This window comes from Tupaia chinensis, unplaced genomic scaffold (assembly GCF_000334495.1).
Source record: "Tupaia chinensis unplaced genomic scaffold, TupChi_1.0 Scaffold000503_1, whole genome shotgun sequence".
In the NCBI taxonomy this organism is placed as follows: Eukaryota; Metazoa; Chordata; class Mammalia; order Scandentia; family Tupaiidae; genus Tupaia; species Tupaia belangeri.
Genome location: NW_006160015.1, coordinates 11,210 through 23,229, shown reverse-complemented (window position 1 = coordinate 23,229; position 12,020 = coordinate 11,210). Strand labels below are relative to the sequence as shown.

The window sequence follows — 12,020 nt, the reverse complement described above, 5'->3', positions numbered from 1 at the left end:
AACACACTGGCTTGGGCGCTCGCAACCGCGGAGCCCACCCGGTCCTCCGGCTCTCCTTGTGCTTTCCCAGAGCCCGCGGGACGCTAGTTCTCAAGACCAAGGTCCCATCGCCCACCCGCGGGCACGAATATCTGAGTATGCCAGAAACTGGTGTGTGCGCGCGTCCGAGCTCACGTACGACCTGTGGTTACCGGGCTGGGAGGGGGAATAAAACCGACTCCAGACGGTAAACGCTTCACAGCCTGACTTCTGTCTTCGAATCGTTTGCTTTGAACTCCCTCGGTCCTCCGTTTTCTGGCGGTGGTAATTTTAAATTTCTTTTCCTGTAATAACGCATCAGTGGTGGGGAGCATGAATGAAGGACAGTGTGTCAGGAAGTAGAGGGGACCCCTTAAACAGTCACAGAAACAAACTCAACGACTGCAGAACTCAGACCACAGGAACTTGTGGATTGGTGTGCTTTTAAAACGGATTTTCCCCAGGTTTTGTTCAGGTACTTTTCCTGTCCGATTACTTCTGGAAGCCTTCCCTGACTCTGTTGGAAGGAGTGAACAGATGAATGTGTGAATGAACGAATGTTACCAAATCTCCAGAGAGGCCCTTTAGGATACACTTACGTTGCTGGATGATTCTAGAACAGTAATGTTCCAAAAGGCAAATGCAACCATAGTCTTTGTAAATGCTTTCTTGGTAGACTTGCCGAAGTTGAGATACAAGACGAGGTTCCTTGTAAATGAGAAGAGTCTATTAGAAACATTAGGATCCCAATGGGTAAACAGCACTTGCAACGTTTTTCTGTTTCTCCGAGGCTGGAAGCAGTGTTAGAGGAGGATGCAGTGGACACTTGTTGGCAAGGCCAGCCTCCAGAGCCATTTCCATGCCCTCTTTCTTTAAGGGGCACAGGCTCTCCGCAGCCAGCTGGCTCCTGTGTCGCCTATGCATGCAGCTGGCTGCCGTGTCGCCTGTGCATGGCGGCGCTCGCTGAGTTATAACGCACGCCTGTTTCCTTCGGAGGTCTTAATGAAGTAGCCGACTGCGGAGGAATCTGGCCGCGTAGATAAAAATGGCTTTCCACGTGGAAGGGCTGATAGCCATCATCGTGTTCTACCTGCTGATACTGCTGGTTGGAATATGGGCTGCCTGGCGAACCAAGAAATTTGAAGAGCGCAGCGAAGCCATCATCGTCGGGGGCCGGGACATCGGGCTGCTGGTCGGCGGGTTCACCATGACAGGTGGGTGCGCGCCCTGCTCCGTGCCCACCCTCCTGGCACAGCGCGCTGCAGGGCGAGCAAGAAACGGCTGCTCTTTGTCCTGTAGGGAGTCTTTATGTTCACTAGTTATATTTATAAAAAATAATAATTTTCCATTTATTCAAAACCTGAAAGGAATGTGGTTTCAGCTCATTAATACTTGAACAAAATGATTTAATGATAAATCACTGGATGGGATGTCAGTGAAGCCAATCGGGGCTGTCTGGGCCGCTGAGTGGGTGGCAACAGTGAAAACAAAGAGGTGGAAGGATGCAAACATGTCTTGGCCTTAACAGGTGACATCTCTGCTAACTCCCATGGCAGTGGCTCAACCTGTCCCTTATTCCATGCGTGAAGTTGTGACTTTGAGTGGTCTTAAATATAAACGTCAGTGAATATTGACTAGTGATGGCTTTCAGCCTGAAGGAGTCAACGCAGTTCCAAACTGACTGATGGATGCCCTGCTTTGAACCCTAATTCACCCACTTACTAACTAATGTCCTCCCAGAAAGATAATCACATACTTTGACCCCACAACACTGAAAAAAAAAAAAGGGAAAAAAATTCCAGGAACTCGTTAGAAGAGGGAAAGGCTAGAGCTAGGGCGTGTCCGGATGGGAATCCCCAGCCCCCATCTGCAGCTCTCCCGTTCAGATGTTCTGTGTGTCAGGAGGGCTGACTTCTTTCTTTCACTCCAACCTGTTTCTGCTTGGGGGTGATTTGTTTCCTTTCTATACTCTTCTTGGCTATTGAAAACCTTTCTGAAAACAAATTAAAATTCTATTTTAACAGTATTTGATATACTTTCACTAATATATTTCATCACGGGGTCGTAGGATTTAAATGTTAGCACACAGTTCACACTAACAGAAGCTCCAAATGCTTATTGGGAAATGCTCCTTGAGAAGTTGTGTTTAATGATGGTCCATTCCAGTCCTGAAGTGCTTTCCACAGATGATCCACCCTGCATATCAAGTACTCTACCAAACCAGAATGTGAAGGTGGCCGTGTCCGGAACGCCTTCACTGTGCGTGTCCTAGTGGGCTGTGGGTTTTACCTTTCAAACGGTGACACTGTATGTTTCTTTAACTCTTCCTCTACTCTGAATGGATTCATCTGGTCTTGTAAGAGCTCTGAGAAGGGGCTCTGGCTCGAGAGAGAGTGGAGATCCAGGGTTACATAGTCAAGGAGCCGGAGCCAGGACCAAACCCACATGGTCCTGCAGCCAAGTCTGGGCTCCTCCAAGCTGTACTGTGTAGTCCTTTAGGGGGTTTCATTTTTCTTCTTTATAAAGGCACCTGGGTTGTAAGAATTATTGAGAGGAATAAATGAACTGGTATCTCTCAAAGTATCTTTTTCATTGCAAATTAGTATAATGTTCTTTTACTCTGGTTTAATATTCTGTTTGATGTGGTCATGAGGATAATGTTTCAGAGTCTGAGTGATATATTCCAATAATAGGTTATTAAAGTATATAGAAAGTATTTGAATAATGCCACTTCTTATAAAGTGTCATGATTTAGCTCAGCTTTTAAAGCTTTTTTCTCTCCCTTAGAACTCAAAAGAACCTGGGTCAGTATCATAGTCATTTAAAATTGGAACCACATTATCTAAACCTTGTCTGATTCACTGACTTGTTATCTATTTCATAAGGAGGTTGATAATATTGACTCTATTAAAATGCATATCATTTAAAAGAACTCATTCTCTCATTCATGAATTTGACACAAAATACTAATATGCAGACATGAAGAGCAAGGCATAGAGGGGACTATGTTGACTAAAAAGATTAGAGTCTGTTTAACCATAATAACCAAGTCTCCATTTCTGTATTTTACAAGTTGCCATCGTTCAGGCACCAGTTTTCTTTCTGGACAAGGGACAGGAGACCACAGGGTGGACAATGATCAGTGATCGGCGTTGTGCTTGTTCGGCCAGGGGGCTGGTTCCTTTGTAAGTGAAGTGCTGTTCCAGTTACCGGGCAGGACAGTGAGCCTCGGGTTCTGTACCTGTAAGAATTCATCTCTTCAGGTTGTTTTGACAAACCCAGGGAGGATGAACAATCCTTTAAAAAATGTCAGCAGGACTGGGTCAGCAGATAGCGTAGTGATTAAGACACTGGACTCCCACATGGCCTACTGCAGTTCAAGTCCCAGACACAGTGGCTGAAAAATCATGCCAGACTCGTGTGTGTGAGTGTGTGTGTGTGTGTGTGTGTATCCAATATCCTGAGCACAGAATGAAGGTGAAGGGATTATGGCATGGCCTTTTTCCTATCTCTCTGTCTCTCTCCAGCAAGCTCACGTGCCCTATGGCATAAACATAAAATTAAATTAAATTAAAAAGTCAACAGGGTTTAGAATGAGAAAAGTAAATGATGAAATTCATTACTTATTACACGATATAAAAGTGATTGGGAAGATGGGAGTGGCTGCTGAATTTGTATTTGTCCCACTTCAGGGTTTTGTATATAAAGTTTCTATATAAGTATACTTTAAATTTCCGTGTAGAATGATTCTCATGTTAACCTTTTAAAACGTGGCATTTACCCCAGGACTTTCTTCTTTGCTTCGTGCTGCATTGAAAGCCAGATGCATGCGGGCACGAGCAGAGTGGATGCCCTCACTGCTGCTCGGGTCCTATGGTTACGTTTTTTATGTATTTATGTATTATTTTTTCACTAACATTCTGTGAAATTTTAGAGAATTTTTCAGACTTAAATTGTTCCTCCATGAGATAATACCGCCTAAAATTCAGTCTCATATCTGATAAGTTTCTATCCAGCCCGTGACCCATTCACATGCTTTCCATAGGCAGCATCGTGAATATTCGAACCATGCTATTAACAGGATATACACTGCAAGTACTGGGTTTTCTGCTAGCCTTAGATTTCAGCAAGGATTAAATATTATATCATCTTTTCAGAGGAAACAGTACTTTGTGGAGCACTTTTGACCCAAGCTCGCTCAATCAAAACTCGTTTTCTTTGAGTCCTTGACCATCCTCCTTGACTCTATGCTACAGAATTTCATGTATCTGAAGAAGACACAGCTCTGTACACATCCCTATGTGGGGATATACCCTACTAAGTACCTTACTAGCAAAGATTTGGGAGTGAGTCTACATCAAGATACTACATTCTTCTGAGTACTAGTCTAAGCCCCACACATGTCGGGTTCTTGCAGAGTGAGAGAGAAATGGGATACTTCTTTTTCTCCCCAGAGATATTTTTGCCATAGGGCGTGTGTGCTCACCAGAGAGACAGAGACTGGAACTTTGAAATCACACCCCCAGGGGGCATGACCATGCCACAATCCCTTCTCCTCCGTTCTCCTCTCGGGATCTTGGGCATGCACACGCACGCGCCTGGAGTGGGTTTTAAGCCACCAGGTCTGGGACTTTAACTGCAGTTGACTACATGGGAATTCAATGACGTAACCATTACACCATCCACTGGTCCCCTTTTCAGGACATTTCTAAGAAGTGTCACCTGTCGGGACCAGCAGTTAGCATAATGGCTATGTCTCTGGACTCCCACGTAGTCGACTGCGGTTCGCGTCCCGGACCTGGTGGCTTAAAACCCACTCCAGGCGCGTGCGTGTGCATGCCCAAGATCCCGAGAGGAGAACGGAGGAGAAGGGATTGCGGTGTGGTCATCCCCCTGGGGGGTGATTTCTCGCTTTCTCTCTGTCTCTCTCTGTCTGTCTGGCGAGCGCATGCGCCCTATAGCAAAAACCTCTGCAAAAATAAAAATAAAAAAAGAAGTGTCACCTGTCTCCTCCCTTTCCTCTCCTGACAACTTACTGTACTAAGCACAGCTCAGATTTACCAGATCTTACATCCCAGGCTCTACTAATGAAATACAACATGCATACACACAGACATGTACCCAGGGACACACACACATGTGTACACATGTGCACACATGCACACACCACTGCACAAGGACAATAGTCATGATAAATGAAAAAAGCTCAATACAATAAAATGGAATAATCTTCAAATGAAGATAAATGACTCCCTGTTACAGGGACTGGAGGTAGAAGTAGTAGAATTATTGGGAATAGAAACAGTCATACAGTACATCATGTAGGACTTCAGCATTTGTGACATGCACTAATACTAATATACAGTGTATTCTTGCTGGGAAAGCTCATCTTACAAACTGTAATGATAGACAGCGGTTGAATGTATATAAACAAGCATTGATGACTAAATGCATTTAGAAAATATCTAGGGCAGCCCTGTCCAAGAGATGGAGCTGCAAATGTATGTTAAACTTCCTACAAACTTCTTTGACAGACACAAGAATAACATTAGGTGAAAATATGTTAATAATATAACTCATTTAATTGCTCTTCAAAATGCTTTCATTTTAACCTCTGGCAAGACCAGAAACCTTTCAAATTCTGTGTGTGTTTTCCACTCACAGAACAGCTCCGTCCAGACTGGCCACATTTCGGTGCTCAGCAGCCACACAAGACCGGTGGCTGCCACACTGGCCAGGCACGGCCAGGGTACTGTGGTTAAGACTGTGCCACATCTCACTTTCCATTCCTTTTCAGCCACCTGGGTCGGAGGAGGATACATCAACGGGACAGCTGAAGCGGTTTACGTACCAGATTATGGGCTGGCGTGGGCCCAGGCACCAATTGGCTATTCACTCAGTCTGATTTTAGGTGAGTGAAAGATGACATCTCAGTGACTCACTAACATGTGGAGAACAGGAGTATGAGTAACAGTGGACTAGCGAGTTGAACAATGTAAATAATTATGGTGGAAAAAACGTCACCAGAACTCTCTAAGTAGCTGCTACCAGAAATCGGTAAGTAGCGAAACAGTAATGCCTGGATAATTTGCTCTTTTGAGTATGAAATATGTGAAAGACACAATAATAAAACTCTTTGATCCCATGGTTATTGGAACAGTGAATTTCCTAGCATAGTTATATTTTATTTCTTTCAAAACGAGTGAAGATATATCATTAAAAATGAATCGGCTTGAATTATACCTGAGTTGCTTTTTGTAAATCTGACTAACAAAAGGTCAAAAACCTTATAGGACAGAATTCCTCCTAATTTTTGCATATAAAATACTTACATCGACCAGATCGTCGAAATGCTGAGGTGTGCCACACAAATGTATGGAAGCATTTGGAGAGCGCCTTTCTGGTGCATGTTTTCCAATTCCTGTGTCTGTCGTGCTAGCCCCTCGTCCTTGGATATGACGTTGAATGTACCAAGGAATTCCTAGGAGGCTGCTGAGTATTTCTCAGGACCATAATCCCAGGATATTTCAGACTGGTTCCTCAGTTGGTAGAGGTGTTCTAAAAAAATCATTTCCCCTGAGGAATGGTAGAACAGTAAAAGGCTGGCCAAGACTAGTACGTCATGATTTTCGGATTTTCTTATAAAAGGTTGTTCTGTTTCTTCTAGGTGGTCTGTTCTTTGCGAAGCCTATGCGTTCCAAGGGCTATGTGACCATGCTGGACCCGTTCCAGCAGATCTACGGGAAGCGCATGGGTGGGCTCCTGTTCATCCCTGCGCTCATGGGGGAGATGTTCTGGGCTGCGGCGATCTTCTCTGCCCTAGGTGAGGTCTGACAACAAAAGCGTTTGGCTACAGCTCTAGTTACCTGGACGTCTGCTACGCAGCCCTGTTATCTTCAGCTTTGGCCTCTTAGAGAGTATTAAAACCATGTATTGAATCGTATTCATATTAATACAAGGTTAACAGAAACCCTGCACTTAGTTGCATATAGCTGGAGAGGTTAGATGCAATCTCAGCTGCATTTGTTTATGATGAATTGCATCGTTAGAGGGATCATCATGAGTCATCTTATCATGAGCTCAGCTCTGGGACCCATCCTTACCTACTCGGGCAGGCCGGGTTCCTTTGTTGACCCCACCTCCAACCCCTGCCATCCACCTCTGCCCTGCCCAAGCCTGGCCACCCCCGCCTCCCTCACCTAGATTAATGACAGCACCACCCTCCGCCTGCCCTCTCCACGTGCTAGCCAGACTCATCCTTCTAAATTTAAAATGCACTCTCCCTCTAGCAAAAATAGATAGATAAATAAAAATAATGGAATAATGTTGCTCCCTTTTATACTAATGCAATTCGGTTACATCACAAGGTGTCGGGTTGTTTTAGGGATCTAGAAACTCCACTCAGACTCTTTAGGGTCGACCGAGATCTCTAAGGAGAACCTGCCTTTGGACCCTTAGGTTTTCAGCCTCTCGTTAGATTTGTTTGGTATCTGGACATTCTTGGATGTTATTATCCATCTCTTTTCACAAATGGAAATGTAGGGCTCAAGTTTGTAGACAGACTTTAAGTGGTCAGAACAAAAGCGAGACAAGATGATTTCCATCTATTTTATATATCCTTTCTCATTGTATGTGGGTTCTATAATAGCAAATAGAACTTGAGATTGCCTTTCTCTCCCAAACTCACATACAGTCTTTATCATTTTCTTGCCCTGACTGTAAGGCCAAGGAATGACTAGAGGTAGGGAAGAAGAGACCTTGATGATTGTAAAACAAGTACTAGCTCCATGGGAAAGGCTGCAGTTCCCTGGAGCTGGATACTGGCCTCCCACACCTACCACTGGCATCCTAGTCAAAGTCTGTGTAAAAACACACCTCCCTTCCCACCTTGCTCTCATTAGCTGGCAAGAAATGGGAATCTATTTGCCTTAGGTTTTCACAGCAAAAAAATTTGGTTTTAAAAACAAACTACCTGCTGAGGTAGCAGAAAAGGGAGTGGGCTGAATATCTAGCAGAATACAAAATGTTCACTCTCACTGAATAAAGATCAATTTACATTACAGAGCCTTGAAGGGAAAATCAAATTAAAAGACTAATGCTTCTACAGTATTTTGGAAATACAAAGCGTAGCAGCTAAGTTCTGAGCTCTATAATAATGAGTTATTTTCATATGTATGTGTATCTGTCCTGTGTGGTCATTGAACTATACCATACATGTAAAACATGCTAATGCATCTCACCATATATTCACACTTGCTCACTTACATGGTCAAACATATGAAAATATTGCTGCTATTGCTTAAAACCTGTGCTCTGGTAGAGTGTGTATATATTTTAAATTAACATCTATATTAATTTGAAAAATCATTTTTGGACATAATTCAAACGTAATGCTTATTCAAAATAATTTGAGGTATTTGAGAATATCAAACAGAAGGTCTATTGCCCTCTCACTGTGAATGTGCAGAGTTTACTACTGAAATATAGGGGAATCTTGAACAATCTTCCTGGTATTCATGGACACTATCTTAGAACGTTTTTAAAGAAATACACATTTATATTTCTTTTTTTAAGAGAGATTTTTGCTATAGGGTGCATGCACTCTCTGGAGAGACAGAGACAGAAAGTGAGAACTCACTCCCCGGGGGTATGCCCACACCTCAAGCCCTTCTCCAGTCTTCCCTTAGGATTTTGGGCATGGATGCACACACGCTTGGCTTGAGTTTTAAGTCATCGGATTAGGGACTCGAACTGTGGTCAACTACTTAGGAGTCTAGCAACGTAACTATTACACCATCTGCTAGTCCCTATATATTTATATTTATATTTCTTCTTTCCTTTCTTTTTTATTTATTTATTTTTTTTTTGGAGAGGTTTTTCTATAGGGCGCGTACTCTCAACAGAAAGAGAGAGACAGAGAGTGAGAAATCACCCCCCCAGGGGGGATGGCCATGCCACAATCTCTTCTCCATTCTCCTCTCAGGATCTTGGGCACACACGCACATGCGCCCGGTGTGAATTTAAGCCACGCGGTCCAGGACTTAAACTGCTGTCGACTACATGGGAGTCCAGCAACATAACCATTATGCCAACTGCTGGTCCCTATATTTATATTTCTAATAAACAGCTCAAATTTGGTGATATATTTTATATCCTTATTTATAACTATGTAGATAGCTGATATCCACAGCAGATTTAGAAGTATAACTTGGTTTTAATGACAATTGACTTAATTATTTAGAAAATATTTTACAGAAAACTTCATTCCAACTTTAATAGTGTTAGAGAGGTGGATGACTTCTCCAGAACTACTGAGCTATGACCAAATGGCAGCATCTATAAGGACCCTAAATCCTGAGGGTCCAAGTCCAGTGGCCTTTCTTCTCTGTTGAACTCTTAGGCTGTAACTTGGAAATGTTATTAAAATGGAGAAATCTACATAAAAAGAAAGACAAAGAGTTACAACTAAAGTTTCAACATGAAGTAAATTATTTCAGGGGAAAAAAAGATAACTGTCTCTACAATGATATCTCAATTATCCAGTCACTTGTAAATAATTGACCCCTTTGCTTTGTCTTCATCTTTCGACTCCTTACTAGATTTTTCTTTTTCATTGGATTTTGTACAAGAAAATGATGATGTTTTATTATCATAGCAAAAGAAGTAAGAAAGTTTCTTTAAAAATGTATTATATTGCAGGAGCAGCAGTTGGCATAATGACTATGTTGCTGGACTCCCATGCAGTTCGAGTCCCAGATCTGGTGGCTTAAACTCACGCCGGGCGCATGTGCGTGCATGCCCAAGATCCCAAGAGGAAAATGGAGGAGAGGGATTGCGACGTAGTCATCCCCCCTGGGGGGTGAATTCTTGCTTTCTGTCTCTCTGTCTCTCTCTATCTTTCTGGTGAGCACATGTGCCCTATAGCAAAAGCATCTCCAAATAAATAAATAAATAATATTATATTGCTATCTTAGGTTACAATATGTTATATTGCTCTTTGAGACCATAGATTTCCCTCTCTAATGGGCCCTGTACAGTATTAGCACTCCAGTCAAGGAGTGACTGTAGTGTGGAAGGGAGCCAGCTGACAATGGTGATAAATGTATGCTGGCATGTAGACCAGCACACCTATCACTGCTGCGTTTTTATTTTTTTAGTTTGCCAGAGGCAACTGTACTCTGGAGACAGAGAGACAGAGAAAGAGGGAAAGTGAGATAATGCCTTCCCCACATGGGGAATGGTCATGCTGCAATCCTTTCTCCTCCATTTCTCCATTCAGGAATTGGCATGCACACACAGAGGCATACACTCGCATGTGCCTGGTGTTTCTCAGGCTGCTGGGTCTGGGACATAAACCATGTAGTTGGCCTTGTAGGATTCAGCCACCTTAACCACAGGGCAAGGGCTGGCCCCATTGCTGTATTTCATGAAATGAAACACAGACTACGCAACTTTGAGAACAGTAGGAAAGGACTCCCAACACAATACATGAATTATGAACTCAATCCAAGAACCATGGGGGTCCAGACAGTCGATACCATGGTGTCCTTAATGGAAATATAGACTCCAACCAACACACTAAACAAAGCTATAAAGTCAGATAAATATACATTTGACTTCTAAGACAAGCTTATGATCTTGATGATGCAGATTACCTAAAGATATGCTATTCATACATGAAATTCTTCAGCATATTCGTATCATAGAAGCAGGACTGGCATGTTCTAACAATTAAATAAAATAAGTGACTTTTCACAAATTCAGGAAGGAAAAAATAGTTGGAGGATAGAGTTTACCAATTTCATTATTTTCTTCTACAAATTTGTCTCAATTATTTGACAGCTACTAGAGAGGCCAGAGTAAATGCAAAATAGTAGATGAATATTAATAATAAAATGTGGAAATGAGTGATCATGCTTCTCAGAGATGCTTTTTCCTTGTCAACGTAAGTAAATATATTGCATATATTTATTAAGTCAGAGTTTCAGATAGTTGCTAAAATTATTGAGAGTATTTCAGGGCAGTCCACATCATGTTATAAATTTCAGGTGTCCTCCACGTAAATACATCAGCAAAGGACTAATTTCAGCAAGTGTGTGTGTATTACTCCATTTACTAATATGTACAAATTCCAGAAGAAACATTCACGTAGCTGCTGTCATCCAGCGCAGTTCATGCGACACGGGCCAAGATCCGCAGCCGCTGACCTCTCAGCTCATCCTTGGCAGGAGAGAATCCCCAGAGCACCTGACCCACAGCGCCCCGTTTGCTTTCCCCCAGGAGCCACCATCAGCGTGATCATCGACATTGACATGCACGCCTCTGTCATCGTCTCCGCCCTCATCGCCACGCTCTACACCCTGGTGGGCGGCCTCTACTCCGTGGCCTACACCGATGTCGTTCAGCTCTTCTGCATTTTCATAGGCCTGGTAAGTGGGGTCACCCACAGGTTTTTCCTTCTTTCTTACCTTTCTTTTTTTTTGGTTAAAGATCATGTATTTTATTCTGAACAAGAAGATAGTAGAAATGCTATTTTCCGTGGTGAGTAGTACATACAGTCACACACTACATAATATTTTCAATTTTTCTGTACATCAATTGGATGAAAAATTCAAGTAATTTTGTTAGATTTTGATAGAAAAGTGTACCTTCAGTTAATTCTTAGTTAATTCTAGATCTAGTCCTTCCTTTCCCTCATGTCTAGATTTGATGGAAACTCCCAAGCAATCTCTCTTTTTTTTTTTTTTCCTTCTTTTTGGAGAGGTTTTTGCTATAGGGCACATGCACTCGCCAGAGAGACAGAGAGAGACAGGGAGACAGAAAGCGAGATATCACACCCCCAGGGGGGATGGCCATGCCACAATCCCTTCTCCATCCTCCTCTTGGGATCTTGGGCACACACACACATGCGCCCGGCTTGAGTTTAAGCCACAAGGTCCAGGACTCGAACCGTAGTCAACTACATGGGAGTCCAGCGACATAGCCATTACACTAACTGCTGG

General features: G+C 42.9%; 1 protein-coding gene across 1 annotated transcript in view; it reads left to right on the top strand.

The window, feature by feature from the left end:
- The window catches only part of LOC102482558 (high affinity choline transporter 1-like), a gene marked incomplete at its 3' end in the record, with an annotated part of 22,385 nt that overhangs the window by 269 nt on the left and 10,096 nt on the right, over nt 1–12,020 (top strand). The window contains exons 2-5 of the mRNA XM_006156611.1: nt 1,015–1,232; nt 5,816–5,929; nt 6,686–6,841; nt 11,299–11,447. Coding sequence (XP_006156673.1) covers nt 1,064–1,232; nt 5,816–5,929; nt 6,686–6,841; nt 11,299–11,447 — 588 coding nt within the window. The remainder of the gene's footprint in view (nt 1–1,014; nt 1,233–5,815; nt 5,930–6,685; nt 6,842–11,298; nt 11,448–12,020) is intronic.